General features: G+C 52.0%; 9 protein-coding genes across 9 annotated transcripts; 6 read left to right on the top strand and 3 right to left on the bottom strand.

Moving 5' to 3' along the window:
• Positions 1-987: 987 nt before the first annotated feature.
• Positions 988-3495, top strand: NEUTE1DRAFT_91617 (uncharacterized protein; the record flags this gene model as incomplete). The annotated part of the gene is made up of 6 exons (XM_009858193.1): positions 988-1269; positions 1329-1354; positions 1607-2051; positions 2142-2697; positions 2914-2923; positions 3273-3495. 6 exons carry the CDS (start codon positions 988-990, stop codon positions 3493-3495), a joined length of 1542 nt encoding a protein of 513 aa, XP_009856495.1.
• A 959-nt stretch (positions 3496-4454) lies between these two features.
• Positions 4455-5324, top strand: NEUTE1DRAFT_72918 (heat shock protein 30; the record flags this gene model as incomplete). Its single annotated transcript, XM_009858192.1, has 2 exons — positions 4455-4874; positions 4953-5324. The coding sequence occupies 2 exons, from the start codon at positions 4455-4457 to the stop codon at positions 5139-5141; spliced, it is 609 nt and encodes a 202-aa protein (XP_009856494.1).
• Positions 5325-5480: 156 nt separating this feature from the next.
• Positions 5481-6457, bottom strand: NEUTE1DRAFT_96889 (uncharacterized protein; the record flags this gene model as incomplete). Its single annotated transcript, XM_009858191.1, has 5 exons — positions 5481-5578; positions 5647-5784; positions 5893-6006; positions 6130-6270; positions 6368-6457. The coding sequence occupies 3 exons, from the start codon at positions 6239-6241 to the stop codon at positions 5762-5764; spliced, it is 249 nt and encodes an 82-aa protein (XP_009856493.1).
• Positions 6458-7291: 834 nt separating this feature from the next.
• NEUTE1DRAFT_50971 (uncharacterized protein) lies at positions 7292-8637 on the top strand (the record flags this gene model as incomplete). Its single annotated transcript, XM_009856646.1, has 2 exons — positions 7292-7714; positions 7807-8637. 2 exons carry the CDS (start codon positions 7292-7294, stop codon positions 8635-8637), a joined length of 1254 nt encoding a protein of 417 aa, XP_009854948.1.
• A 701-nt stretch (positions 8638-9338) lies between these two features.
• On the bottom strand, positions 9339-12430 carry NEUTE1DRAFT_133408 (uncharacterized protein; the record flags this gene model as incomplete). The annotated part of the gene is made up of 1 exon (XM_009858190.1): positions 9339-12430. The coding sequence occupies one exon, from the start codon at positions 12428-12430 to the stop codon at positions 9368-9370; it is 3063 nt and encodes a 1020-aa protein (XP_009856492.1).
• A 1688-nt stretch (positions 12431-14118) lies between these two features.
• NEUTE1DRAFT_91610 (uncharacterized protein) lies at positions 14119-16204 on the top strand (the record flags this gene model as incomplete). The annotated part of the gene is made up of 2 exons (XM_009858189.1): positions 14119-14212; positions 14555-16204. The coding sequence occupies 2 exons, from the start codon at positions 14172-14174 to the stop codon at positions 16014-16016; spliced, it is 1503 nt and encodes a 500-aa protein (XP_009856491.1).
• Positions 16205-17424: 1220 nt separating this feature from the next.
• Positions 17425-18586, top strand: NEUTE1DRAFT_91606 (uncharacterized protein; the record flags this gene model as incomplete). Its single annotated transcript, XM_009858188.1, has 3 exons — positions 17425-17752; positions 17813-18060; positions 18164-18586. The coding sequence occupies 3 exons, from the start codon at positions 17521-17523 to the stop codon at positions 18584-18586; spliced, it is 903 nt and encodes a 300-aa protein (XP_009856490.1).
• A 645-nt stretch (positions 18587-19231) lies between these two features.
• NEUTE1DRAFT_126288 (uncharacterized protein) lies at positions 19232-24100 on the bottom strand (the record flags this gene model as incomplete). Its single annotated transcript, XM_009858187.1, has 4 exons — positions 19232-23341; positions 23407-23518; positions 23618-23673; positions 24089-24100. 4 exons carry the CDS (start codon positions 24098-24100, stop codon positions 19232-19234), a joined length of 4290 nt encoding a protein of 1429 aa, XP_009856489.1.
• Positions 24101-24914: 814 nt separating this feature from the next.
• Positions 24915-25553, top strand: NEUTE1DRAFT_51523 (uncharacterized protein; the record flags this gene model as incomplete). The annotated part of the gene is made up of 1 exon (XM_009856859.1): positions 24915-25553. One exon carries the CDS (start codon positions 24915-24917, stop codon positions 25551-25553), a length of 639 nt encoding a protein of 212 aa, XP_009855161.1.
• Between the last annotated feature and the right edge of the window lie 1386 nt (positions 25554-26939).

Raw genomic sequence — 26939 nt, 5'->3', positions numbered from 1 at the left:
GTGTTTCTTGAATTTATTCCCCCTACATCGATATAACACCCTTGACGTTGCTGGACCTAACAGTTCGGCATCTTCCCTGGTTGGACTTGCCAAATCTCTCCCATCGTGGCGTAATTTGGGGAACCTAAAGCCTTCCGTGCACGGCAACGTCGTTGCGCACTTGGCTGTTGTCAGAGTACTAACGACCGAACTACCTAAGTCGGCCCTGGCATTTCCCTAGGGACCCCTCCACACCACGACACGCTTCGAAGCCCCTTTCCTTGGGAGTTCATTGTTTTGAGATTTTGTTGACCCCACGTCCGTTCGAGAAGCTCTTATGATTGTTGAACACGACACGTGGTTCTTAACTCCGTGTTCTAGCTTCTTGGACTGACCAGGAGCTTGGTGCTTTGAAGAATCGAGAATCGAGAGTCCAGCTACAACCGATCCATTGGGTATTCATTACCATCCTTATGGGTGATATACGAGACCAACCCACTCCCACAAAGTCCGCAGGGTCCGCAGGGTCCACGGAGTTTACAACACAAGACGCTGCAGCCGCCTCGCCACTAGCTACCGTCAATCCAGACCTAGGTCAAACCACTTCTGAGAGCGCACTCATGTACTGTCCGATGGGCGTTCAACAGCAGCAGCAACAGCAGCAGCAACAGCAGCAGCAGCAGCAGCAGCAGCAATACCAACAACAGCAACAGCATTACAGCAATGGGCCCCATGTCTTCTCTGCACAGTTGGATATACCGTCACATCATGGACATGGTCGATCAGGGCCGTTCAATATGGGGACCATGACCAGTGCTCTTCCTCATGTGCCGTATCGACCGTCACCGTACAGTCCGGGTCAACAGCCAAGTTACAACTCCATCGTTGGCCCATCTTCCCATATGGCCAACCAGATGACAATGTCCCATTACGGCACCCAAGGGAGTACATCTGGGTGGGTCGGAAACCAGCAGCAGTACTATGTGTCGCAGCATATAGGACAGTATCATGGCCAACCCATTTCGCCATCTCCGCAGGTCAGCCTACCTCACAGAGCCGACTATGGTTACCCTTCCAGTGGTGTCATCGTTGGCCAGCAACCGCATCCAAACGCGCATTACTATTACCAACCAGGAGCTTCTGTTGCTGGACAGACGCCGCAGGCTCATGGGCAAACGATACCGGGGCATTATGCGACACCAGGTACCCATTTTGGTGTCGCACGCTCGGTGCAACCGCAGTATGGAGCTCAAGTGGCTTCAACCGTTGGCTGCGTTGGGCAAGGTAATGGTAAGTTGATAGTGTTTGCTCATGTATTTGTCGAGAGGTACATTCTGATCGTGCAACAGCTTCACCGGACGGGGGCCATAGACTGGTACGTGGGCCACCGAGGAAGCCTAGGCAGAGTGGTAAGTTCTCCATGGCCACTTATTGAAGCACTTGGCTTCGAAGTGGTCGAAAGCAATAGTTTTGTGGCTGGATGTAGTGTTAACGTGGTTCATCCTATTTCTTTAGGACATGCGATTTGGATAGGGAATCTACCTCCACAGACTGACTTGATGGAACTTGTCCATCACGTCGTCAAGGAGGCGCCGGGCCTCGAGTCCTTATTTCTTATATCAAAGAGTAACTGTGCTTTTGCCAACTTTCAAGACGAAGCAACATGCGCTGCCGCGCAACAGAAACTTCATGACTCCAAGTTCCAGTCGGTACGACTCGTGAGCCGGTTGAGGAAGAGCACGGTTGAGGGAGCCTTGGGTGTAACTGCACCCACCGGTCCGGCGGCATCCACACCTCCCGGAAGCTCGACGCAGAATGTCGGTGGCTTTCGGGAAGGTGCGGGTGGTACAGTAGTGAACGGCAGTACAGAGATGGCAGCAGCGGTACCGACCAAGAGCTCAAATGCTGAGACGAAGAGCAACGCTGCACCAGTGATCCATGACATGGCAGTACAGAGGGACCGGTACTTTGTCCTTAAAAGTCTGACAGTGGAGGACCTTGAGCTGAGTGTGCGGACCAAGGTGTGGGCTACACAGTCGCACAACGAAGAGACGCTCAACAATGCCTTCAAGGTAAGAAAGTCCATCCACTGTTCGGTGTGGAGGTCCCGACCATAAGCTATGGGACTATCACAGCTTGAGTACAGCTGACACGGCGGGCAGAACGCAGATAATGTTTATCTGATTTTCTCGGCCAACAAATCCGGAGAATATTTCGGTTATGCGCGCATGACTTCGTCCATTGACGACGATCCGGCGGCCGCCATCGAGTTTGCACCCAAGGCCCAGCCATCAAGCAAGGTTGACTTGCCCAAGGCAATCCCTACCGAGGCGACGGAGTTCGCGCCCAAAGGACGCATCATTGATGACTCGGCACGCGGCACCATTTTCTGGGAAGTGGTGAGAGAGGACGAAGGCGTGGGCCGGACCAGTCAAGAGCTGAACAGCGTTGCCATAGAAGACAGTTTGCAGGCAGCCTCAGAAGAAGACACGGCGAGTGTCAAGAGCACAGAGGGTGTCGGCGGGGAGCCCAAGGCCTGGGGAAAGCCATTCAGGCTTGAATGGGTGTCGACAATACGGCTGCCGTTCTACCGGACCAGGGGTTTGCGGAATCCATGGAACTCGAACCGGGAGGTCAAGATTGCGCGGGACGGAACCGAGTTGCAACCGGTCGTGGGCAGAAAGCTCATCAGTCTGTTCAACCGGGCGCAGAGCCCGGGTTTGATACCTGGTGTGGCCCGCCTTCATCCTTTCAACCCCATGGTGGCGACAACACTTCCTGGCGTATCCCCACTTCCAATGCCCGCGCCGGCCCCCATTATGGCAGGTTACCCTCCGCCGTTGCGCCCCCTAGTCTATCATCCTTAAGACACATGGATATACGGTCAGCCCCCCCCCCCCCCTCCCCATCGCCGTCGGCTATGGGACGGATGAGGCAGGCTCGTGTGTAATTGGGATTCCGCTTATTGCACCAAGTAGACCAGACTTAGGTAGCTTCAACATCTTGTTATTACTTGGTTCTACATTGCTTGGTAATGGTGGTGATTGTATTGGTGGATGTTGTCAACCGCATGCTTACAAGGAGGGGACGCTCGGAATTCAGGAGCAAAGATTTGCAAAGCATCGATAATACGACCAAACTATCGTCAGTCTTTATTTCCCGATTTTTGGGTGGCCTGCACCTGCAAATACCCATTTCGAAACTGCAAACGGACGGGAGCTGGGAAAAGAGTCAAGTGTAATCGAGAGCCACATTACAACCTCTGTAACTGATTCAGCATGATCTAGGCTCAGTTGCTCAGCGCCAGCGCAGCATTTGATGAAAGTTGAGTGTGAGGAAGGTCTGCTTTGTTGTGAGTGGAAGGACTATCAGAGTGAGCAGGTACCTGGTCATGGATGGGGTGATACTTGGTATGCAATAGCCAGCTGGTTTACTGCATGGATCTTCGTTAGGGCTACACAATGCGTCAATAGCTGGAAACCCACAATACTGTCTGGTCGACGGTCGGTTTTGTAGACGTGATGAGTACATAGCGAACTGGCCCACGGCTGGCCACAACACAGGTATAGTCCAATGCCAGGTGTTTATTTCATCAAGTTTTTCTTTTAAAGGTTTTTCCTTTTCTCTTTATTGATCAAAACGGGATTCAATACATTTATCACCTGGAACCTTCTTGAATGCTCTTTAGATCTTATACAGCTACTATTCACTTTTTTCTTACAAGGTTATGGGAAGTTCATGATCAGTCTCATCCAGTAAACTAGCAGTACCAAGCTATCAAAACAAACTAGTTAGTAAGTTTTGGATTGTAGTATGATTTGCCGCGATTGCTTCTGTGATGAAATGTTGGAATAGTCTGAAGGAAATGTTCCCTCTACCTCGGCGTGAAATTTACCAAAAAAGAAAAAGAAAAAAAAGAAACTGCGACCACTGATTGATCCGTGCACAGACGCACGCAACTGACTCAGCAAAACTGAAGCGGGTGCAGTGCAGTGTGGAACTTTCTAGGCTGCTCCCGAAGCGTGCGATTGGCCTCACACCGTCTGGTACGCGCGCTTGGGAATAGCCTCATTTGTCAAGCAGCTTGCTCGCCTACATCGCATCTTTTCTGACGATTGTGTCCCACAGAAGCGCGACTTCCCCCAAGAGAACTCCAGTGAATTACAGTGGCCATTCTAGAATGACCTGGCATCTGCATCAAATGCTCCTTCCACCTTCTTCGTCCTTCGCGAAGGTAGGAGAATGAGAGCATCACAGGTGGAAGACAAGGTAATTTGTGAAGCAAACAATGCTCCCACTCAAATATAAATCTGGGTCTGATGTCTCCCTTTTCATATTGTTGATTCTCTGTTCAGCAGATCAAGATCATCCAGCAAGCAAAGTAATCACTCTGAACACTCTCAACGGCATCTACTACACTCAGCAAACGCACAAATACCTCCTTCGCCACTCTTTTTACACACCTAAAGTCAAAAATGGCGCTCTTCCCTCGTGGCTTCTACGGCTCCTACGGCTCTGACCCGAGCTTCACCAACCTCTTTCGCCTTCTCGATGACTTTGATACTTACACTCGCGAGGTTCAAGGCAGCGCCCCAGAGACCGGCAGCCGTCGTCATACCCAGCCCACCCGCACCTTCAGTCCCAAGTTCGATGTCCGCGAGACCGAGCAGACATACGAGCTACACGGCGAGCTTCCCGGCATTGATCGTGACAATGTGCAAATCGAGTTCACCGACCCTCAGACCATTGTGATCCGGGGCCGTGTTGAGCGCAACTACACTGCCGGCACCCCTCCCGCACAGGTTGCTGGCGTCCTCACAGAAAAGGGCGAGCCGCATAGCCCTGCTGCTCACCACGCCACCGTTGAAGACGACGTCGACGAGGACAACCGCTCGGTTGCCACCACTGCTACCGGCGCCAACAACCAGAACAATCAGCAAGTCGCCCAACGCGCAAGCGCACCCACCACTGAGGAAAAGCCAAAGGCGCCAGCCGAAAAGTACTGGGTCTCTGAGCGCTCCATTGGCGAGTTCTCGCGGACTTTCAGCTTCCCCGGTCGTGTCGACCAAAACGCAGTCAGCGCCTCTCTCAACAACGGCATCCTCACCATCACGGTTCCCAAGGCCAAGAAGCACGAAACCATTCGCATTGCTATTAACTAAACACGATGAACGGTCTTCTTGTCTGTGATAAGGTCCGGAAGAATTCTTGGAAGGAGAGTCGGTGTGTTAACAGCATTACAACGGAGCATTCACTTCATTTAGCATCGCATTGGTATGACGGCCTGGTTTGGTTGATTTGGAGCACAGCTGTGAACGAATACGAATGAGTATTGTTGTCATGGTCTGTTTGCTTGGTGGCATTGCAGTTGGGGATAATTGGCGGATCTTACTATTCGAGACAGATTTGGAGGATGAGCAAGGCGCTGGGCGAGTTTGCGGATCATCAGCTTCCAGCGTCGGCAGTTGATTCAAACAGGCAATGTAATACAGAGGATCCTTTATAATAACTAAAGTTGCGTTCTTGAACACAACTACCCCAGTTCGTACTTGGTGATGTGATGACAAACGTGGCCCCATTGTTGAGTGAGCGGTTGCCCCTGCTGCACGTGAGATTGATCAGTTTGTTTTGTTGACCTGAGCACGGAGGAACAGCTGAAAGTCTGACTCTTGAGCCGGCTGGACTTCAAGCACGTGTGTTCCCTAGTACCAACATCGATGAATGCTTGCTCACGTCCCATCATAGCTTCTTCCCCTCACACAACTGTGCTTGGAATGCCGCCTTAATCCGCAGATATATACATGACTATAGAAGAATTAGACGCTACTCTGGCATTGTAGAAAAGAGAAGAAGAAAGAAAGAAAGAAAAAGGGGGAAGAGAAAGAGGGAAGGGGGGGGGGGGGGGGTCTGCACCGTTGTTGCCGCGGACAAACGCATCACCGTAGCTCCGCCTCTTCACACCGTTGATGAATTCCTCTGTTTTTTCCAGGGCAATGTTCATGTAACCGTCGACGGATTGCAGTTCACCTACACCACCCAGTGCCACAGCCCAGGCGTCCTGTTAGTTTCCGCATTTGTCTGCCGAGAGAAAAGAAGTTGCAAGACAACAGTAGTTTGACAGCAAATGACGAGGTGAAAGCTATTACTAACCCTTGTAGACCACGCCGGAATTCAGTTTGACAGTGACGGGATTGCCGATGATTTCGCCGAGGAAACCCGAGGGGTCTTTACCCTCACTCTGAGACGTGGCTCCGTTCTCCATAATTGATCGATTGGTGTGATGGAACTCGGCTGGGAGAGGTGTCAGCAGGTGGAATATTAAGCGGTGGGACAACTTTGGAGTGTGAGCGACGTCTCTAGACTTGGGTGCGCTGGGTAGGGGACTGACTTTATTTGAGCGAGTAACTGAGTAGTGATGAGAGCGACTGTACTCGTTGAGGCGGGAGAGTGAGATTAGGGAGTGATGATGTCGAAAAGAGGAATGTTTGTTGTTTGAGAGGTACTTCTTTTGACGATTGTTGGTGCTCTTGCACGTTAGGTTATCAGGGCTTGGTCGGTATCAATGTTAACGGGCAACGTTCCCGTCGTGAGGCCCGTACTGCACCTAGGCTCGCTAGGCAAAAGCCCTGCAGGCGGCCCGCAGCGCCTAGAGGGAGCTTTGACATACGTATGTACCTACGACACTAGTATAGGCACTGCCACCACCGTGACAGCGCTCGGCGTTTCCACAGAACCTTCGCATAGTGCATACATGGTTTAGGAGAATAAACGAGCGATGGAAACGAACCGCTACCATGTTCCCGCCCATCCTGTTATTGATATCATCTCACTTCTTGGCAATTGTTTCGCAATTAGTTCTCGGGAATCTGATGGCAGGGGCGACGAGTACAAGATGCCGATATATCTTGAACCTGAGGGCTCAGGAATAGCTGCAAGAGCGATGACGATGGTGAAGGCGAATGGTTGCCGACCAGGTGGAAACCTGGGCAAACGGGCACCGCTCAGCTTCCAATTTGAATCTCAGTTGTTTTAGTAGTATCCCTCACGGGCCGAGGCCAATCGAGCCCATTCCATCTATACGTTGAACGCATCTAGTCTTATCTTGTTTGGATGAAGGCAACCCTGGCAGCTTTGCGCTTCACTGGCGCCGGCTTACCTATGTATTATGCCTCGCATATCTCGTACTCGGAATATTTTGTTGATCCATTGGCTACTTAACAAGCCTTCTCAAGATCCATCATCGACTTCTGCTCAGTAGCTTCAAGCTTTTCTTTTCCAGTATTCACGATCGAATAGCTCAAATCGTTGCGACATGGGTGGCTCAATGTTCTCCTCGGGTAACGACCCTCTACACACTCCACGCATGCCGCCCCATATCTACCATCATGTCAAAGCCGCATGCCACGCTGCCCTACGCACCATGTTTGTGTGCGTCGCCGGACCCATCGAGGGCCCCGAGAAAGAGGACTATGGAGACCTCGACATCCTCGTGGCCATGGAGACCCGTCTCGTCTTTCCAACATCTCCCCGGCGTTGTGTTCCCAGAGGAGTGGAGGAGCTTGCGGTCGACATCAAGGCAGCCTTGAACGCGGAGCGCTCCATAGTCAACCCATGTAATAATTCGATACACCTTGCTATCCCCTGGCCCAAAGACGAACCCCAGCTTGGAGAGGACAGGCAACGATACATCCAGGTCGATATCTGCATCTGTAAGAACATGGACCAGATGTTTTGGGTATGCTTGACCTCAGGACCTCAGCCCTCATGATGAGATTGGAAGCACCTATAGTACAAGAGAAGCGCTGACAATGTCCTATTGGTGGCCAGGCACTCTTCAAAAGCGCACATAGCGATGCGTGGACTCTTTTAGGGTCCATGATCCGGCCTTTTGGTCTGACTGCTGACGATGAAGGCCTTTGGCTTCGGATTCCCGAGATTGAGAAGCTCGACCGAAAAAAGTCCAGGGTACTACTAACTACCGATCCCGTTGAAGTACTGCATTTTCTCGGAATGCAGGTGGAAGGATATTGGTCCGAGCCGTTTCCCACGGTTGACGCAATGTTCAACTACATTGCCACCTGCCGCTTTTTCACCGTCAACGAATCCTCATCCGGTCCTCCTCAGGATAACAGCAGCACAAAAAGGAACTTGAAGACCCGCCCTATCTTCCGGAAGTGGTTCTACGACTTTCTTCCTCGCCTTCGAGCTGATGGCCGGTTTGAACAACAATGCCAAAGTGTGTCCGGTATCAATGACCTCCGGGTCCACGTTCGAGATGAAGCCTTCCGGGCCTTCAACGTTGAGCCCATTTACTGGGCCCAGTTAAAGGACTGGCGGCTGAAAAAAGAGCCCGAGGCAGTAAAGAACCTGATCAAATCGGCAATTCCAAACGACCTCGACCCCCAATATAGAGGCAGCCTGTTGAGTGCTATCAAGAAGATTATCATGGAGGATAACAGAGAACTTGGCTGGCTGAGACCCATTTCACTCCGCGATGACGAAGGCTTTTACGACAAGGATATGACGCGGGCCTTCGTGGAGGAAAACTGGGAGGCCATAGGCAAAGTTGCTTTCAAGAAATACAGCGATGCGTATTATGCAGGGCTGCAATCGAAAAAGCTCAAGAATGCCCACGGGACTGCAATCCAATCGCAATAATACCGGCGCGATCTTGGCATTGAGGGGTAGGAGAAAAAGGCAGTGTTCAGGCGTCCGCTGCCCAGCGGTGACCACGTTCTCCAAAAGTCGTCTCAGTTGTCTTGACCTCTATAAGGGGAACGCTGGTTGCAGGCTTGGCCTAGCACAGCAACTATTGTTCTTCTCGGCGCCACTGCTTACTCGCGTCCGCGCAGCATCGCGTTCCTTACCATTGCTATGTATCCAGTGTGCCAATGTATCAGATCTATGCTGGTTCAGGGAAAACGATATCTCGTCTGTCTGCATGGTTGAGAGCCATGAAAACCAACACTGTAAGAACTTGAGCGCATTCAGATAGCAAAAGGGGGGAAAGCGCTACATTACTTATCTCATCATCACTCATTAAATGTCGGCCAGCACCCTCCACAGATATTAAGGGTCCAGTTAACGATTACACCTACCTGTGCTGGTGTAGCAACATAACCTTTTCAACAGACCAATTCAATCCATCACTGGCTTCCTGTTAAGACTTCTCGTGGTCCTTGTCCTCCAAGATGCGAAAATGGGCTCTATATAAGGAGAAGTAGGGTTCAAAGCCGTGATCAACCAGCAAGCTTATCCCATACGACCTCGTACGGTTGACGACCTGAAAGCAAATCATTCGGGCAACTTGAAAGACTCTCGTGGGATAAATGTACCAACCTTCCCCTAAATCTCTTCCATCTATACTTCCCGATATCATCACAACACCTTAGCTGGCGCGTCTGGCTTTGCCACGCTTTCGTTCCCCGGAGGGTCTAACCAACCCCTTCTTCAAGAGCCTTCTACGATGGCGTCGCTTTTGCTCCCAGGTGTAATGAGACGTATCAACCTTGGTGATGTCAGCGCCAGTGGCAGCATCCCACATGTCGGCGATCCAGTCCGTAATGTCCAGCGTAGCCTGGTTGGCAAAAGCCTTCCCCCTCCCACCTGTAACCAATTGGTCAAGCTTAACCGGAATAGAGTATCCCCATACCGGATCATCAGGGGACCAGTTACAGGGCTTACCAGGATAGCAGTATTGAGTTTTGCAGTACATGGAGCACATGGTTGATTCTCCAATGTACCACAACGACACAAGGAAGAGGATGAGCCCAAGCAAGGTGAACTTGAACTTGGGCTGTCGCTGATACAATTGGGGAAGCGGCAAGTGAACATAAGTCACTTTGGTACGCCCATCGGAGGAGTCATCCTGACAGGCAGAACACATTGAGCTGGCATCTCCAATGTGTTGGTGACTAGGATCCCTTGCATCAGCGTGAAAAACCGATGTTTCCAGGCGCTCAATCCCCTGCTTCGCAGTTCGGATTCCGAGTAGGCCTGTCTTGAGCGATTCACTCATTCTCTTGTAAACCTCGATGTCATTGTCCCCGTCCATGGTTTCGTTCCTGGCACCAGCCCTGGGTACGATGCTGGCCGAATAGGCCGGACCACGGACGTTATCCTTGGATTCGAGTAAATCAGCTAGGTCATCCAGGGTGGAATCCTCAATTTGGTTGGTTCGATGGATATCAAACAGATCGTCCTTCACGGTTGGTGGATTGGCCGAGTTGACCAAGGGAAGGTGTAATTGTGAAAGCGATTTGGAGCGCCGATGCGGTCGGACCAATGATGCACGGTCAAGCGTTCTGTCACCCCTAGCGGACAGAGTGTGCTTTATCTTGCGAGGCGACATACTTCGTTTCCGACCACGGGCACGCGAAGAGGCTTTGCTATGCGTGGCACCGTCACGACCTTGAATGCTTCCACCGCCGGCGACTTCTGTGTCTGAAAAATCATCCATAGGTTTGACCGCGAACCGTGACGGTTCCTCCAAATCTTCAATCTTGACCATGGTTGCGGGCCCGGTAGAGGCGCGCGCGGTTGGGAGAGATTGTGTCACAACTTCGGCTCTATTCGGTTTAGGCGTCTGGCCAGGCGCTTCATATTCATCGTCTTCATGGAAGTCCGGAGACAATGCACGCTGGGAGCCCCTTTCGGATTGATTTTCCATCGGCGCAAACAAGCTCATTTCGCCGTAGATGCGTTCCGTGGGATCGGACTCCGATTGCGTTGGGTTTGACCTGCAGCTTGAGGCTGTATCAACTGATAGATCCCTGTGTAGTCCAGTGAAACCGACACTCAGTCTGACCTCGCTTTTAGCGCTGTCCAGCTTCTTTTGCCTAATTGCACCTTTCAATTCTCGACCTTGATCAACAGACTGGTCCTCCCCCCTCGGGAGAGCCTCTTTTGTCAGTAGATTATCCCCAGTTATCTGTGACTGACAATGAGATTCTTGCGAGTTTCGATCGCCATGTGATTCACGATGAGCCGTACCAGCCTTGTTCTGACCCTCTTTATCATGAGCGGATTTCAGTAAGTTGTCACGAGCGTCAGTCTGGCCGTGAGGAACGAGAGCGGATGCCCCTATGTCAAATGCCGGTGTAGGGGCTTCCTCTGGCGTCACTCGCCCGTCTCCATCTCGTGTGTGGCTCCTGCCGCTCGATATGCTTCTGCGTACCGGGAGTTTACTTAGATCATCTGATATGTGCAGTCTCTCACCGGACGTGCTCGTCCGGGCAGATTCTTTGCTCGGTTTTCGATCAAGCTCTGATGAAGGGGGTCGGGACGGGTACTCTGGATCATACTCGCTAATGCCGTCCAGTTTCGAAACGATTGGGGCCTTTCGAAGCAGGCTTCTGCTCTCTCGTGCGCGCAACTCCTCAATTTTGGTGTTCGTACGGCTCGACTTGCGGCCCCTGGTCAGTTGATTGGGCCCTGTTGCGGATCCTCGCTCATCGTCAGGAAACATGGAAGCTGCCTCCATCTCCAGGAGTCGGATCTCGTCAATTTTGGAATTGCTGCGGGCCAAATTTGAGAAAAGGCCGTCGAAAGTCTGAGTATCATCGGCGGCTACATCATCTTCCGCGTTCTTGTTCCAGTGGGCACCGTGATTGGGCGGCATCGTGACGGGTCTTGTGACGGGCTCAGCCGGCGCGACGGTAGATGCCTGAAGAAGAACGGAGTCACCGATCTGTTCCCAGCTGGGAGTTTCGTGTGTCGAAATGCCGCTGCTAGCATCGTTTCGGACACCCGAGAGGCGGCGTGAAAGCCAGTTACTACGAGAGTCAAGGCTGCTCCGGCTCGTCTTACGAGCCAGATCCTTACCCATCTCGGCGAAACTCCTAAATTTCGACCGTGATAAGATACTGTTGGCACGTGACGCTGGCTTTTCTGCATCTGCCTGGGCCATGGCGTGCTGATGCAGCTTCTCGTCTATGTCACTATCAGAAACATCGCTTGGACGCACAAGCGCGCCTGGGCTACTGGCTGACATAAACGGTTCGTCACGTCCTGAGCTGGACATCTGTCGATGGAAAGCTGTGGGGGGGTTCTTGTGCAGTTTGTTTCTAGTGGAAGAGCTACTGCGGGTACGCCACGTCCGGGGGGCCGGACTTGGGGTATTCTGAGCAGCCTCCTCGGCTTCGACTTGTTTGTAGGCGTCGGTGAGGGTGTATGGGGTGCGTTTTTGCAAGGACCGTTGCTGCTTGGTTGGCCGTGGAATTCTTGTAATGGCGGGTGAGGCGTGCTTCGAGTCGGACGACCCAGAGCTAACAGGACGGGATTCGGCAGCGTCGCCTCGTCCGGAGGCTCCATGTTTGTCCTTGGATTTGGATCTTGAGACAGACCATACGCTCGGCCGTCGCGAGGGGGTGTTGCCAGCACGAGAAGATGCGAAGCGGCCGTTCGCCCGGCTGGCCAGAACATCGACCCCATCCGAACCGCTGGGTTCCATCTTGCAAATGCGATGTTGGGTATATCGTCAATATCCCCCCAGCGCGCGGGGTTTGGAAAGCGGCCGTGATAATGAACAAATGGCCGTGAAGCCGATTGAGGGTGCGACCTGACGCGACTGGCGCAAATATGAGATGGGCTTGACGTGACTTCGCTAAGGTGAAGTGAACAGCGGCAAGCAAGTAGAAGATAGTCTGTGGGATGATAACCACTCTTCCAAGTCGATGGTCGCTTGAAGTCACCAAAAGGTTGGAGAAAGAGCCATCTTTATCGCATGCGGAAGTTGGTGGGATGTTTCAGCTGGGGTGAAGGGAGGTGAAGGTGGTGGTGGCGGCGGCTGACGGACACGAACAAATATCTGGCTGTAGGTTGTGCTCTGTTCCCGTTGCGCATATTGGAGTAAAGGCAGCAGCTTTATGGCCCGATTGAAGTGCTTGAGATTCCACGGGTTGCCGCCTGAATCCCCAAGTTTAAAAAGAAGAAGAGCCGCTTGGAATTTAGGACGTCGTCTGGTCCGGCCGTATACTACCTAGGTATTGCAGGTGATCTGCAAATCGTGGTGCCGACGCGTTTGGATGGACGATGCGCGGATGCAATTGCTTAGGTAAGATGTAGTAAAGGTACCTCGTGCACACCTCTGCCGGGATCAGAAAGGCTAAATTTTGGAACTTGTAATTGGTAGTAATTGGTCGGTCTACATAGCCTATGGGGGAGGAGAAGGTCAACCCAGTTGTCTCCAATGCATCATTTCCGCTGGACAACAACTGAAATGGTAGAGACCTTGAATAAAACAAAAACTTTAAAAAAATCAAAAATTGGGGAAAAAAATTTCTTAAAAAAATTGAAAAAAAAATATATATTGCAATCGTAACGCCTTGGTATGTACCTTGCTATGTTAACCTTTCAATACTAATCTCAACAGTGGTATACATGTACTATGCTCAGATAGTGTAATAGTAGGATTGGCAGGTGGGTGTGTAGTCTCAGTTCTCAGACCCACTTTAACCTCCAAAACCCACCCCACCCCCCGGTTTTAAAAGTTCAAGGAGGGAAGACCCACACTTTTGTAGAGTGGGTCCGCTGATGGTTGTCGACGGGGGTTACCTAGGAACGTGAGGGGATAGAGACTAGGTGGGTGAGGGTGTCACAGCCATTCGGACCCATACATAGTACATACGTACAGTACAACAAGAAACGCACGGGTCATCGCAGGTAGCAGAGTGAATCGACGAGACTACATAGTAAGGTGGTAGGTAACGTACATACTATGTACACTACGGTAGAGGTAATGTTTCCACTCCCGCCGTCCCGTCAAGAGCCCCGTCCCCGGCCCGGGCCCCCGGTCTTCAACCTAACTTGACTTGCATACACCAAATGCAATCAGCAATTCATGAGGCTATCGGCAGCATCTCATCAGGCTCAATGAATGATGACGACAAGGGACACTGAGACACCAGTCAGAGAACGCCGCGTGAGTTGAACGGTAGATTCGCTCATGATTTGACAGCCTGGCGGTTTCGCAGCCGGTTTGTCTATTTTCCGCATGACTATCCCTACATTCGTAGCTTCCACGTACCAAGCGAGTAATCATCGAACAGTTTTTGAGCCTACCTCTTTACCTCCCCACAACCAAAATCTACCGCTCACTACCCCACACTACCGCATAATCCCATACGACGAAGTGTTGATCTTACCACTGGAGTGTCCTTCCACACGTGGTACCTTGTTGTTAGCGCCTGCGGATGACGAGCATCCCTCAGCCGATCCGGCCACTTGGGCCGTGGTATGTCTTCAATCTATCTCAACCCATCCATACCACTTCCGCCTCCTCTGCCACATCTACCTATTCCGCTTCCCCTCATTCCGTCGGTCTCTGGTGGTGGCCAGGGCAACTCCGCGTAAGGATGTGGAAGGTCCTCCATCATCGGATGGCCTTTCAGCCCTGTGCTTCCGTCTGTATGCACTGCGCCGTCTCAACCACCTCCGTCCGCTCCCTGCATTGGCCAGTCCTGCTTCCTAAACCCCAGCCCCCTCTCAGTCTCCCAACCGGTTGTTCACCCCTTCCCCTCTTGACAAGCTCACCCCAAGGCTAATCGTTACGGTTATATTCCGGCGCTGTTCTCAGTGAAGTGTATTCGTCCTCAAGGCACGCGTTGGGCTTCTATCGGTGCCTGGCCAACACTTGTCGCTATGCTGTTCCATGGTCTGTCCTCCAAGGCAAGAGTGTTCCCGACGTATTGGAGGCTGCAGTCGCAAATCTGGTCCTCCGGTTGCCCCGGTTGAGTGTGGCAATCACTGGCGATGAAGCATCTCGCCCTTACTTTGCCTCGGTGTCCTCTCTGGATCTTTCTTACCACTTGGAATGTGTGGAGCTGCGTGCCGAACTTGATTTTCATGCTCGCGACTCACACCTACTCCATATGTTAGAAGCCCAACACAACCGGTTGTGGCCTGACGTCGGGTTCCGACCGCCCTGGAAGGTGCTTGCCGTTTATGATCCTCGGCCGTCACAACTTGAGGACAGGCTGATACTCGATATTGTGCTTGCCATCCACCACTCTCTCGCTGATGGAAGGAGCACAGCCATTTTTCAGGCCAGTCTCTTGGACGAATTGAACAAGCCACTAGTCCGCCCCTCGTGCCTAGAGGACCACGTTTTACGGATGCCCAGCAAGCCTCATGGGCACATTTCGCCACCTCAGGAAGAGCTCGTCAAATTCACCACGTCTTGGAGGTTCCTCGCCGGCACGTTGTGGAACGAATTCGTCTCAGGCTGGCTCTGCAAACCAGCGACCGACCTTCCTTGGGCGGGCGCACCGATCAGGCCTGACCCTTACCAAACCAGACTCCGTCTGGTTACCATCCCTGCAAAAGCTGTGTCACAGCTTCTTGCCAATTGCAGGGCGAATGGCACCACACTCACCCCTTTACTTCATGTGCTAATTCTCACATCTCTGGCTCGACGCTTAACAGCAGAGGCAGCCACGTCATTTCAGAGCTGCACTCCTGTAGACTTGCGCCCCTTTATTCAATCTGGATTTCATGTGGCTGATCCCGCCGAAGTCTTTGGAGTGCTGGTCACTTCGGCGTCGCACAGTTTCAACTCTTCTCGTGTCTCGGGGCTGCGGGAGCAAGCAAGTGGAGAGAAGATTTGGAGCCTTGCTCAAACCTTGCGTCAGGAACTCAAGGACTGGGTCGAGACCATTCCTCAAGATGACATGGTAAGTATGCTTCGCTGGATTGCCAACTGGCGCGGTTTCTGGCTCAACAAGGTGAACAAGCCGCGGGAGCACACATTCGAAGTGTCCAACATTGGATCGCTGCATGGCAGTCCGGAAAACACTGCCAATGCAGACCGAGAAACCGGTTCAAAGTGGCAGATAGTACGGTCTGTAATGTCGCAGTGCGCCATAGTCGCGGGGCCGGCTCTCTGTGCTAGCGTCTCGGGTGTTGTAGGGGGTCCCATAAGCATTGCGCTAAGTTGGCAGGAAGGTATCATCGAGTCAGAACTTGTCGAAGGTGTAGCACACGATTTGCAGCTCTGGATGAACCAAGGCGGTCCAGTGCATGGTCAAAGGTTGCCGTAATGTGCGCTGACACGGAAGTTGGTGTCGTGGAAACGAGGTCTTGCCGATCAGCAGCTGGGAGGTGGTGGTTTACTTGTATAAGCAGGCTCTTTCCTGTAACAGAAGTCTTCTATAGCCTTTGTGCTCTCCGTGTTGACCTTCCGGATACCATAGAAGAGTCAGTAGCTGTACTTGAAATGATGGCGTTACTTTACATGTTAGAATGGTACATGCAATCTAGTGCTGTGCTTGTCTATTAATTTGATAGCCAAGTTCCCACTCCTAGCATACTAGAGGAGATGTCTTCCGATTTCTCCTAAATCTTTCAAGGACCGAATGAATGGTTACCCTAGGTATGGATCCGAGAGGCGTCAACAAGAATTTGGGGCGTGTTTCAACTTGGAAAAAGAATAATACCTGTACTATTCACAGCTCGAAAACGCCTTGGGAAGTTGCCCTGAGGTCTCGAGCTAACGATCAAACTAGTTAGCTGGTGCGCGTCTGGCGAGTCCCAAAAAGTGGGGGCCGTGGCACGGGTAATGATCGAACTGTACATATGCCAATACACTACAGAGGGGAGGAAGAGTTGTACATAGTGCCCTAACCCTCATTCACTTTACTACGACCAGTTCGGACCATGATACGTAGTAGATGTCAATGCAATAGGTAGCCACCTTCTTATGTCGGGGACGAGCTACTGTACATAGTTGCTAGGTGAGGAGCTTGACACGCCCGGGGTACAATGCTGCATGAAATCGGCTACGGGGAATAAGGGCCCTCAGAAACAAGGATTCCATCACGTGACGGGTCACTCTTAGTACCTTGTATTATACAAACTTACTGTGACACCCGCGAACAGCCGTTAATAACCATTATTCAAGTAGTTTACCAATTAGTATTAGGGTTAGTTAGGGTTAGTTGGGGTTAGTTAGGGTTAGGGTTAGCTCCGGGGGTGCAGGGGGCCGGTGAGAGGCCCCCGCGTGTGAATGTTTTATCATATGTAAGGCATATGTTCCGTAATTACAGTATTTACTCATTTCACGTGATCGATGTACGTGTAATACCTTTGGCTCAAGAAAAGTGGAGTTTGAACAGGGATTCTGAGGGCCCCTAATCACCCAGGCCCATGAAATCGACTATGATGATATGAAGCGTTAACGGCTCTTTGGTAATTCTAGTACATAGTCGCTTCATATCTGTCGAATGTGCATTTGTTCCGAACACTTTAGGTGGTCCACACTGTGTACATAGCCGGCGGGGTTTTAGCCGTCTTGGCGTCCTGAGCTCCGGGTTCCGCTCTAGGGGTTGCCCCCGCATCGAGGGTCCCATCCGACATGGAGCTCTGCCACGCAGCCGTGGGCTTCCGTCCCCGAAATTTTTGGTAAATTTGGAAGACCGCACGCAGTCTCGCGCCTAGCCAGGCCGCAACCCGGACGGCACCCCACGACCAATTGCCGGACTTATCCAATCCGCCTTCCGATCTTCTCGCGGCTCCTCCGACGACGCCGGTCAACCACAATTGAAAATGACAGCATCTGCGCTGAGCAAGTGGCCAACGTGCCTGGCATGCTTGCGCCGACTTGCACAACCCTTTGGCACCTCTGCCGCCAGGCACGGCGAGCCCCGCGCGCGTGCCGTACCGGTGATCCGGCCCATTGTCCACATCCAGACCCGAGCCGCGTCACACCGGATGCGCCTTCAAGACCAGGGCGTGGTTGTCCGCCTGCTCGAGGACATTCCAAAGTTCGGTCGCAAACGTAAGGGCGAAACCCTCTTGCTGGACCGTGTAAGCTAACCGTGACTTGATTGCAATCCAGATGCTATTTTCCGCATTGAGCGCGGCCGTATGCGCAACGAGTGGTTCCCCAAGAACAAGGCAGAGTACATGACGCCTGCTCGCTTCCAAGAGCTCGGTCTTACACGCGACGCTATTGGCGAGGTCGACCGCTCCTTCGTCATTCTGAGCGCCCTTGAAGCCGCTACTAGGCCCAAGCCTGAGGAGCAAAAGACGGAAGAACCAGTCCCGGAAGTCCAGATCTCCCAAGTCAACGTTCCGGACGTTACTGTAATAATGACCTCCCTCGCTCCCTCGCTCCTCTTCACAGCCTCCCTGCTTGTCTCTGGTTCAATGGCGAGCGGCTGGTGCTAACCTCTGCAACTACAAACAGCCCGAAACTGCTCATGCCTTGCTATCCGAGCTGATTCCTAACACCCTCACCTTCCACCGCGAACCTGTGCCGATTCCAATTTCAAAGCCGAAACCCGCGCTGGGGCCCAAGATTTCGCCTCTAATTGCCAGGCATGTGCCGGCGTCTACGCCCGAGACTCCTTCCACTGGCGAAGCCCGGAGAGCCATCTTTGGCTCCGTCTCAAGCAGCGATATTCTCAACCAGATCAAGGCCCTGGTTTCTGGCCACGAGGAAGCTAGTCGCATTATTCTTGAGCCATCAAGCGTCAAGATAGGGGGCTTGGCCGAGGACAATGATCGCATTAGACACCTTGGCCGATGGGAGATTGAGATCGCAGTTGCTAGAGCGGGTGGCCTGGACCCTGTTCGCAAATCGGTCGAGATCCTGCCCAGCGCCCAGTGAGGACCGAACACCTTCCAGCTTTGAGGTGGCCTGCGCACGTTACGTAGCCAATGTGTTGTGTATTACGGATACACGCCCTTACGCTCGAGCCGGCATCTCAGCTACCCATGTATACATCTTGTACACTAACAGACTTCGCCCGTTTGTTCACTCATCCCAACTATATACGTGGAGATGAATGTACTGGATTATTTGCACGACATCGTAACGAAGCATTTCAAGACGTTAATAATGCGAATTCGCATGCTAGGGTTGAGAACACCCGGCACATATTATCTCATTGCCGACATCAAAGTGTATGCTGGGCCAGAAGAATAAACATTTCCCAAAACCCATCCTATTCTTTCCGCAATAGTTCTCATGGCCTGCAACTAATCGGCACAGCACCGCTTTGCCGCACACTCGTGTTCTGGCATGCAAAGGAAAGCAACCCCAGGGCAGCAGTAAGCCCTCTCCTTAGGCTTCGACTGCCTAGCGACCTGACTGACTACTGGTCATCCTATCTCGCAGCTGACGTCTGTACTACATAGTGATTCCCTGATTTTATTCTTGCTAAAACGGTTGCGAATAGTGGCATTTTGGTTCCGCGCCCCAGCCTGACCGCAGCGGGCCTACAACCCGTTAGTGCATGGGTTTGAAATGTGGTCAAGACCCTATCAGAGATTCTGTCTCGTTGCGAACCTCAGAATGAGTCTGCGATGGCTGTAGAATAGCCTGATCATTTCTTGCACCAATGGTCATGCTTTCACCCTCCGCTGAAATACTGTTTGTTTGCAGGGGAGTTTCCTGCAGAGACGCATCTTTGAGCTTGTCTGTGGGGGACATGTATGGTTGAGCTGCATTCGTTGGAGCCGAGCTGTTGTTGTCTGCCGGAACCGCACGGAGGGAGTTTGTCTCGCTTGCAAGGGCGCTTTCACGACCCCTCGACGAGGCGCCAATCACAAACGGTAGGGTCTTCCTGGAACCCGTACTGGACCGACGACTCTCGAGACTTTTGGATAGTGTCTTGCTGACGCCTTCGATTCCCAACGGCGTGCCTCCACGTCCAGTGAGCCCTCGTGCTTTAGAAATATGCCCCTGTGTCCGCATATCGGCCATTGCTTCGACATTGTTTGCCGCAACAGTGCTCTTGGCCAAGCCTGGCGTGGATGGGGCCCCGGGCTTGTCTTCAACAGCTTCGATTAAATACCATCGTAGGCCATCGGAAAGGTCAAACGGGTTATCGTTCTCATCGTCATCAAGAGACTCCGTTTCTCCCCTGGCACCATCTTTTCTCGTCTCCCCTGCCTGGTCATGCTGTAGGGATTTGGATAAATCCACCACCCGCTCTTGAATGCGCATGATTCGGGCAACAAGCCATTCACGGTTGCGCAAACGATGCGAATCCTGCTCACGTAAAAAGTAATGTGGAAACCCAACGTTGAAAGCAGCCCAAGCGCCCGTCGACTGATTCCGCGTAGGAAGGAACAAAGCAAGGTCGCCCTCTTTAAAGTGTTTGAAGGCAATCTTGTCATGAGCCTCCTTCTGGAAGCTGTGTGCTTTCTCGCGGTACGCTCGCGCCTCTCGTTGCAGCTTTCGTGCCACATGCTCAACATCCTTGACACGCCGGTACACCGCATCCGCAAAGACGTCCATGTCAAACGAACCAAATAAGCCCATGAAGATCTTGTACTTTTCAACCTCAGCCTCCGGAGTTGCACTACTCATCCATTGCAGCAGCTCCAGGTCCGCATTGTCAGTCACGGGTCGGGCGTTGAGCGTACTGGAACGACGGAGTGATGAGCTTGGGTCTGAATCATTCGGGTTCGCGGTCGTTGCTAATGAGCGCTCAGATCGAGGTGTTCTCTGAATGTGCATAGTACCATCCTCCTCACGGGAAATGGAGAACCCAAGCCGCTCAAGCAAACGAGTAAGGCGGTCGTTCTGTGACCAAAGAAGTTGTGTCAGATCCTTGGCACATTCTGTACGTGATTCAAGCCGTATGGAGAGTTCTGATAGTTGCATCTGGGTTTGGTGAAGCTTTGCTTTGAAACGCGTCACCTCTTCCTCCATCCTCTGCACTTGGGATTGTCGAGCAGCTAGTTCCTCCGTCATGGAAGCGAGGTTTTGTTCCTCGTCTTCTAGCCTTTTCCGCATGTACTCGGACCCAGTTTCGCCGTCGGCAATCTTGACCCGAAATTCATGTAACTGTTCACGTCCATGAGCTAGTTCGCCCTCCATGGCAACGACTTTCGCCCTTTCTTCTGAAAACTTCTCGCGGAGGCGCAACGAGACCGATTCCTCTTCCGTGAGTCTATCCTTGGTAACTTCCATCTCCGAGCGAAGCGTCCTGATGTTATTTTGCAACGTATCCACGTTGAGCTTCATGAGGGACATGTCCCCCTCCACGCCTTGCTTTGTGTTCAGAATATCGGCAGCCTTTCCGGTGATTCCTTCCAAGAGATCAGGCAACTCGGTAGGAACGTCATCAGCAGGCGCCAGACATTCCCATATATCCTCCAGTGCCTGTCTGTACTTTTGCCTATCCTCAGTCACAGCTTCCAGTCGCTTGCTGAGCACTCTGATCTCATCCTGGGCAGCTCGAAGTTCGATATCCTGCGCCGCAATACGCTCACGTTGTAGCCTTGCTTCATTCTGCAAAAGCACCACCTGGTCATCCGCTTTCAGAGAATCATCTCGTCTTTCCCTGGTAAGCCGCTCCACCTCAAGCTCAAGAAAGTGAACCTTTTCGTCATATGATGCCTTCTCGTTTTCTCGCGACTCGCCAAAGTGTTCGATCTCGTCTTCTGTGTACTCAAGCCTAGCCTTTAGCTGCTTGACCTCTTCTTCAAGAGACTTTCGCTCTTCTGTGAACTCCCGTTTGAGTGCTTCCATATTTTGCAGGAGATCCTTCTTGGTGGAGTTGGCTTCATCCATTTGGCCTTTTAGATCGTTATGCAGTGTCGTCAATGCGTTGATTTCTCTCTCTAGAACCACGCATCGCTCCCTCTCGGTGTTCAGTTCGGTCTCTAGTTGCTGTGTTCGATGGATGAGCGTCTCAAGTCCATCTAATGATCTGCTGCGGTCGTCAACAGCACGGGGGTTCCTAAGAGAGCTAATTGAGTCGTTACGATCTAGAACTTGCTGGCTTGGATTCTGGAAAAGGTTGCCAACATTCGGCCTGGAAGCCTGGGTCTGCCGATGGAGTAGATCTTCTAGCCGGCGCACTCGGCTTTCGGCAGTTTTTAATTTGCTTTCAAGCCTTGTTTTGTCTGCCTGTAAGGAGCGAAGCAAATCATCGTCACCTCGTACGAGTAGTCCGCTCCGTCCGAGAGCAGTCTCGTGGACACTTCCGTTTTTAAAGGCTTTCATCCGCCTTGACTGTTGCCTTGTTGGATTGTCCATGTCTGCAATGAGTTTTTCGATTTCGACTACAAGTTCGGGATCGGCCTTTTGATTTCGCAAGGCGTTGAAAAAGTCATCCAGGTCTTTTCTTGTCATCAGGGGCCATTCCCCATCATCTCCACGAAGGTTGATTTCAAGATTTGGAACCTTACTATCAGCCGTCGGGGCAGGACCAAAAACGGCCCCAATCGATTTGTGCCAGCGCCGCCTCCTCTTTGCCTCTTCTTCATGGAAGATGGCCATTTCATTGGCAAGTGTGGTAGAATCTTGTTTGACTTTGTCCAGCCACTCCCGCCGCCTAATGGCCTCTGCTACAAACGAGGCGTACAAATACGGAATCTGTTGGATGAGCCGCAAATGATCAAACGTGGCGAGTTCATCCTCCTGGCCAGCCTCGGATATCTGGGATTTTACGCTGTGGCTATCGCTTGTGATCTCGGTGATGCTACGCATAAACTCGATGGACTCGGCCGCGAGGCTGTTTCGCGCCTTGGTGGCGTAGCACAAGATATCACCCATTTCCAGTGCGCGCTTTTGGATGCTAGGCAGTAGCCTCTCGGTGTGATGTGCTGCCGTCTTGGAAACTTGAAGAAGGGTGTCCCGGGTGGAGCTCGTGTACTCTAGCGTTACATTGTAGTCGTTGTCGATCTTGTTGGCTAAGGCTTCAATATCCTGAAGAAGGTGTGACGATTCGCCGTCGTGGGACAGGGCTGAGCGAGACATGGTCGTCTCAAATTTGTGCATCAAAGTGTCGGCGTCTTGGAACAAATGAGTTGCCGCCTTATCCAGGTTGGTGATGCGATCCTTGAACTTGCGCAGTGCAGAGGGTGCGAGTTTCCCCGCTTGCCGAGCGAGCTCCAGATCAACAAGGTCTTCGAGGGTGCTTTGTCGCTGTGGGCGTCCTTTCCAACCACCATCGTCACGGGATGTCATGAACTGGGCCATGCTAGACGAGATAGCGATGCCCCGGGCCAGAGAAAGATATCGATCCAGACCTGTCGCCAACGCACTGTAATCGGCCTGAGCTGATGTGGACCACTCCTTCAGCTCGACATATTTGTTCTCGAGTCCCTTGACGGCATTCTCCAGATTTGCTACAGCGGCATCAAGACATCTCAACATGACGTCCATCTCGGCATAGCGCTCCCGCGTGGCGGCGTCCATCCTGGCGCAATCCTCCACAACGTCGATAGCCCAAGCACGGCGTGTCTCAAACAGCTTCTGCCATGCTGGGATGGATCGCGTATCTTCAATCGAGTTGGGCGGAGTATGTGCATTGTATCGGGGAAGAGGCAATTCGGATAAGGGAGGTGACGAGGCCCCGGGTTGGGATCGCTGTGTCAGTCGGCTGTCATATATGTAGATTTCTGTCTGTTGCCCCCAAGTTAGATGTGACGAAGCACAGCCCTTTGACAAGACCATTCAGATGTGCGAACCTCTGGCTGTGTTGGCTGCCATCTTAGAGACCTTCCCTGGGGTGTCAGGGCAATCAAGCACTCGACAGGAATGGAGCTCTGGCTGGCCACGGATTCCTTCAGGCCATTTAATCTTTGGGGATGTCAGCAAATGGTAACAGATACGCTACGCAGCCATCACAAGTGTCAGATGGGCAAACACTGGGATGTGGGCACTGGCGGGGAGGCGTACGATGTGATGGTACGACTGTCAATTTCAAGGCGCTGGCCCGTATGGGCGATCAACACCTGCGTAACCATTATCACGCATGCTTCCCAAGTCGCTTCCACGGGACAGACGAGTCGGCGGACCGAATGGGTGTTGACAAGTATGATGGCAGGATCGGGTTGTTGCGTATAATCGGTAGGTTGGCGCCGGATGAAGTCGGTGTTCTCCAGTCTGTAATAGCGGCCGTCAGTCGGTAGGTGGAGGGTTGGGGGAAGTAGGTAGATTGAAGAGGCAGTGCCCAGATGAAAAGCAACCTAATCCCCCCACCAGGGCCCTGTGAGGCCAGATCCGCAATGGCCTTTGCGCCCCGCCCAGCACCGACACCAGGGGCAGCTCCAGGACGCTCGGCAACAGTGACACGGGACCTCCATGCTGCTGCAATGGATGCACCTCCCACCTCGATGTCGGCGTTAGTGTGTATCGTATCTCACCCACATCGTACACCATGGAGTACAAGTTACCTACCTCTCTTTTGGCACGAAAACAATCTTATTTCATGCTTCAGTCAACCCAGGATATTAAAGCTGCGTGACATATTTTATTATTATATATATATCCGCCGGCTCTCCGTCACTCGTAACATACTTGTAGGTAGATGCTGTCTCCCTCGGTCTCTCAACCTACGTACACCATGGGTAACTGCCCGTGTCGTTCATTCCCTACTCCATTCATTCACTGATTTATGGAGTCGGGTGCTCCATCAAGATGCCACAGGCGCTCCGAGCTAGAACCACCACCTGCTTACATTACATTCACGATCCCATGTTCCATTTTTTGACCAGGATGACAGTGCTGCTCCTAGTCGTGGTTACTTTGACTTCATGAATTGAATCGCCTTTCGCTTCATACGCGTCACCCAGGCGTCCTACGCGCACCGCTATAGGCTTACACCTGTAACGAAGAAGGTCTGCCTCCCGTCATCCACCTGCTCTGGAATGATCTGTAGCTTGTAGCAATCTGGACCAGTCACTTGGAATTCAACCCCTCAAACCACACAATACATTTGGCCATTATCATTCAGCTATATCTCTCCAGCCGCCTCCACTCAGTCGGGGCGCTTGATTAATTCGTCATGTCGGCTGTTGTTCCCGATCCCAATCCTCGCCATTCAGAGACGGAGGAAGAAGCGTTGGCACTTTATGACAGACTGCAGGAGCTACATATTCAGATAGGCCTTCTACAGGCCCAGCAAGATCTCTCTGACCCGCAAAGTCAGCAACCCGATGTATACCCCCCTCAAGGTTTTTGTAATGTTCTGACCATGGGCGCTGCATTAGGCCCTACATTTTTTACAGGACATTTCGATATAAATGAGGCTCGCACCCAACTGCTCGAAGCAAAGGCGACTGTTGAATTGCGGAACTACATATTTGAAAGTGCCGTCGTGGTCCGGCCTGTATTGAGGGCCATACATGGCGGGACCGAGGCTTCTCCGGTAGAACGGTCCGTTTTCACTGTGATTAGCTTCTCAATTTCTTCTTCGAATATCGCTGACGTCTGTATCGCTAAAAGAGATATCTTACCATTGATCCGGCAGCGGGATCTAATATCTGCCGAAGCCGCTGAGCAGGCTTCGGCCTCTTATCAAGTCAGAGACCATATATTGGATCTGGAACTTGAGCGTCTTCGCGTTGGTCAGCACAACGCGACCTTGGCTTCGGAACTATTGCGGTTGTCAAAAACCACCGGCACCCATAACGTACAAGTGGATGGATCTACCAAACTGGGCAGAAAGCTGGGTAAAACCAAGGGTGAGCTACGGGTGAGCCGCCAGAAATGGAAGACGATCAAGGGAGCTACGAGTGCACTCGTAGCCGGCACCGGAGTCGATTGGGCCCGAGATGAACGGCTTAGAGATTTAGTCCTCGACCCGCCGGGGTTTTCCACGAAAGGGCCGTAATGAAGAAGTAACATACCCAATACATTGTAGGAGCAACAACCCAACTTGGCAGTCGAGAGGTTCTGGGTAATCAGTCATGTCGACATAATTCTTGATGCCTCATTTGAACAACCTAGTACAACCCATGGTTACATAGTAGCCATGGGTAAGTTGCAAAGCCATACAGACTGTTTCCGTTTGCTGAAGAAACGACGCTAGGTCCGAGTGCTGCTTTCAAAGACAATGATTCCCCGGCTTCCTCTCTGCTTCTTTCAAAGCCAAGGTTCGCATTCAGCGGTTGGTCATTGTTTGCCGGGAACAAAGTTGTAACATAACAGTTTACGCCCTTTCCATGTTGAGCAGTCCTCTTCAAAGAATAAGCACCAATAGATCTTGCTTGCTGCGTGCTATCTGTCCCCGATTTGGTCGCCGCTATCCTCTGCCATTGTTCAAGCATACTGTGATACCATAATGTATTTGAACAAAGGGGGACAGTATTCCGAGGTTTGTACTGTATCTTCTTGATCGAAAACAAGCAGCCGACGAGTAAAATGTCCAGTAGATGGCAGGTTACTTAGAAACCTTGCTTTGTAGGCACACGAGTACTACCGTATGCAGTAATGGGTGATGAACCTTCACCAAACGAGCTGGCGTGAAACATATCATGGCACGACGGTCGTGCTTCTGCATTACAAGGCTGCCTGGATTCGAGTATTATAGGTAGTCCGTACCGTGTACAGTTGGTAGCTTGGTGGTACGGATTGTTCTGTGGTACCAAAAGACAAGCGTAGCGACTCGAAGCTCCGCTCGATGCTCTCTCGTGTCTCGACAGACCTGGCGTACCTGAACTAGGCGCGGAAACGATGGATGTGAATGGATGAGAACTGGTGTACCTGACAATAGCAAGCAACTGTTGGCAAATGTCCGCACAACTCAACCACCTTGTCTTTCAGAGACAACTGCTAGAACACCATTGGTAAGCCAATACTAACCTACGATGCTGCATTCACACCTTGGCAGTCTCGACGTCTTGCAATCCTTGGACGCGTCCACAACATCTTCTGGGAACAGGTCAGGCAGAGACGAAGGAAATGGCACGAGATTTCAGGTCGTCATGCTAGACTTGAGAGCCAGGGGGCTTGGTCAAACTGCGTGTCTCACACAAGCCATTCTAAAGCCCTTGCAGAGCTTCATGGCCTAGTCGAAATGAGGGCCGCCTTGCGGGTAGTGAGGCCGTACTAGTTGAAGTCGTCAGTCGTTCTTTTTTTTTTTTTTTTTTTTTTTTTTTTTTTTTTTTTTTTGGGGGGGGGGGGGGGGGGGAAAAAGGGGGGGGGGGTTGAGGACCCCCCCGGGCGTTTTTCCAAGGGGGGGGGATTTTTGGAAAAAAAAAAATGGCACCCCCCCCCC

Source organism: Neurospora tetrasperma (genome assembly GCF_000213175.1).
Source record: "Neurospora tetrasperma FGSC 2508 unplaced genomic scaffold NEUTE1scaffold_81, whole genome shotgun sequence".
NCBI lineage: Eukaryota > Fungi > Ascomycota > Sordariomycetes > Sordariales > Sordariaceae > Neurospora > Neurospora tetrasperma.
This window is presented reverse-complemented; position numbering and strand designations above follow the sequence as displayed.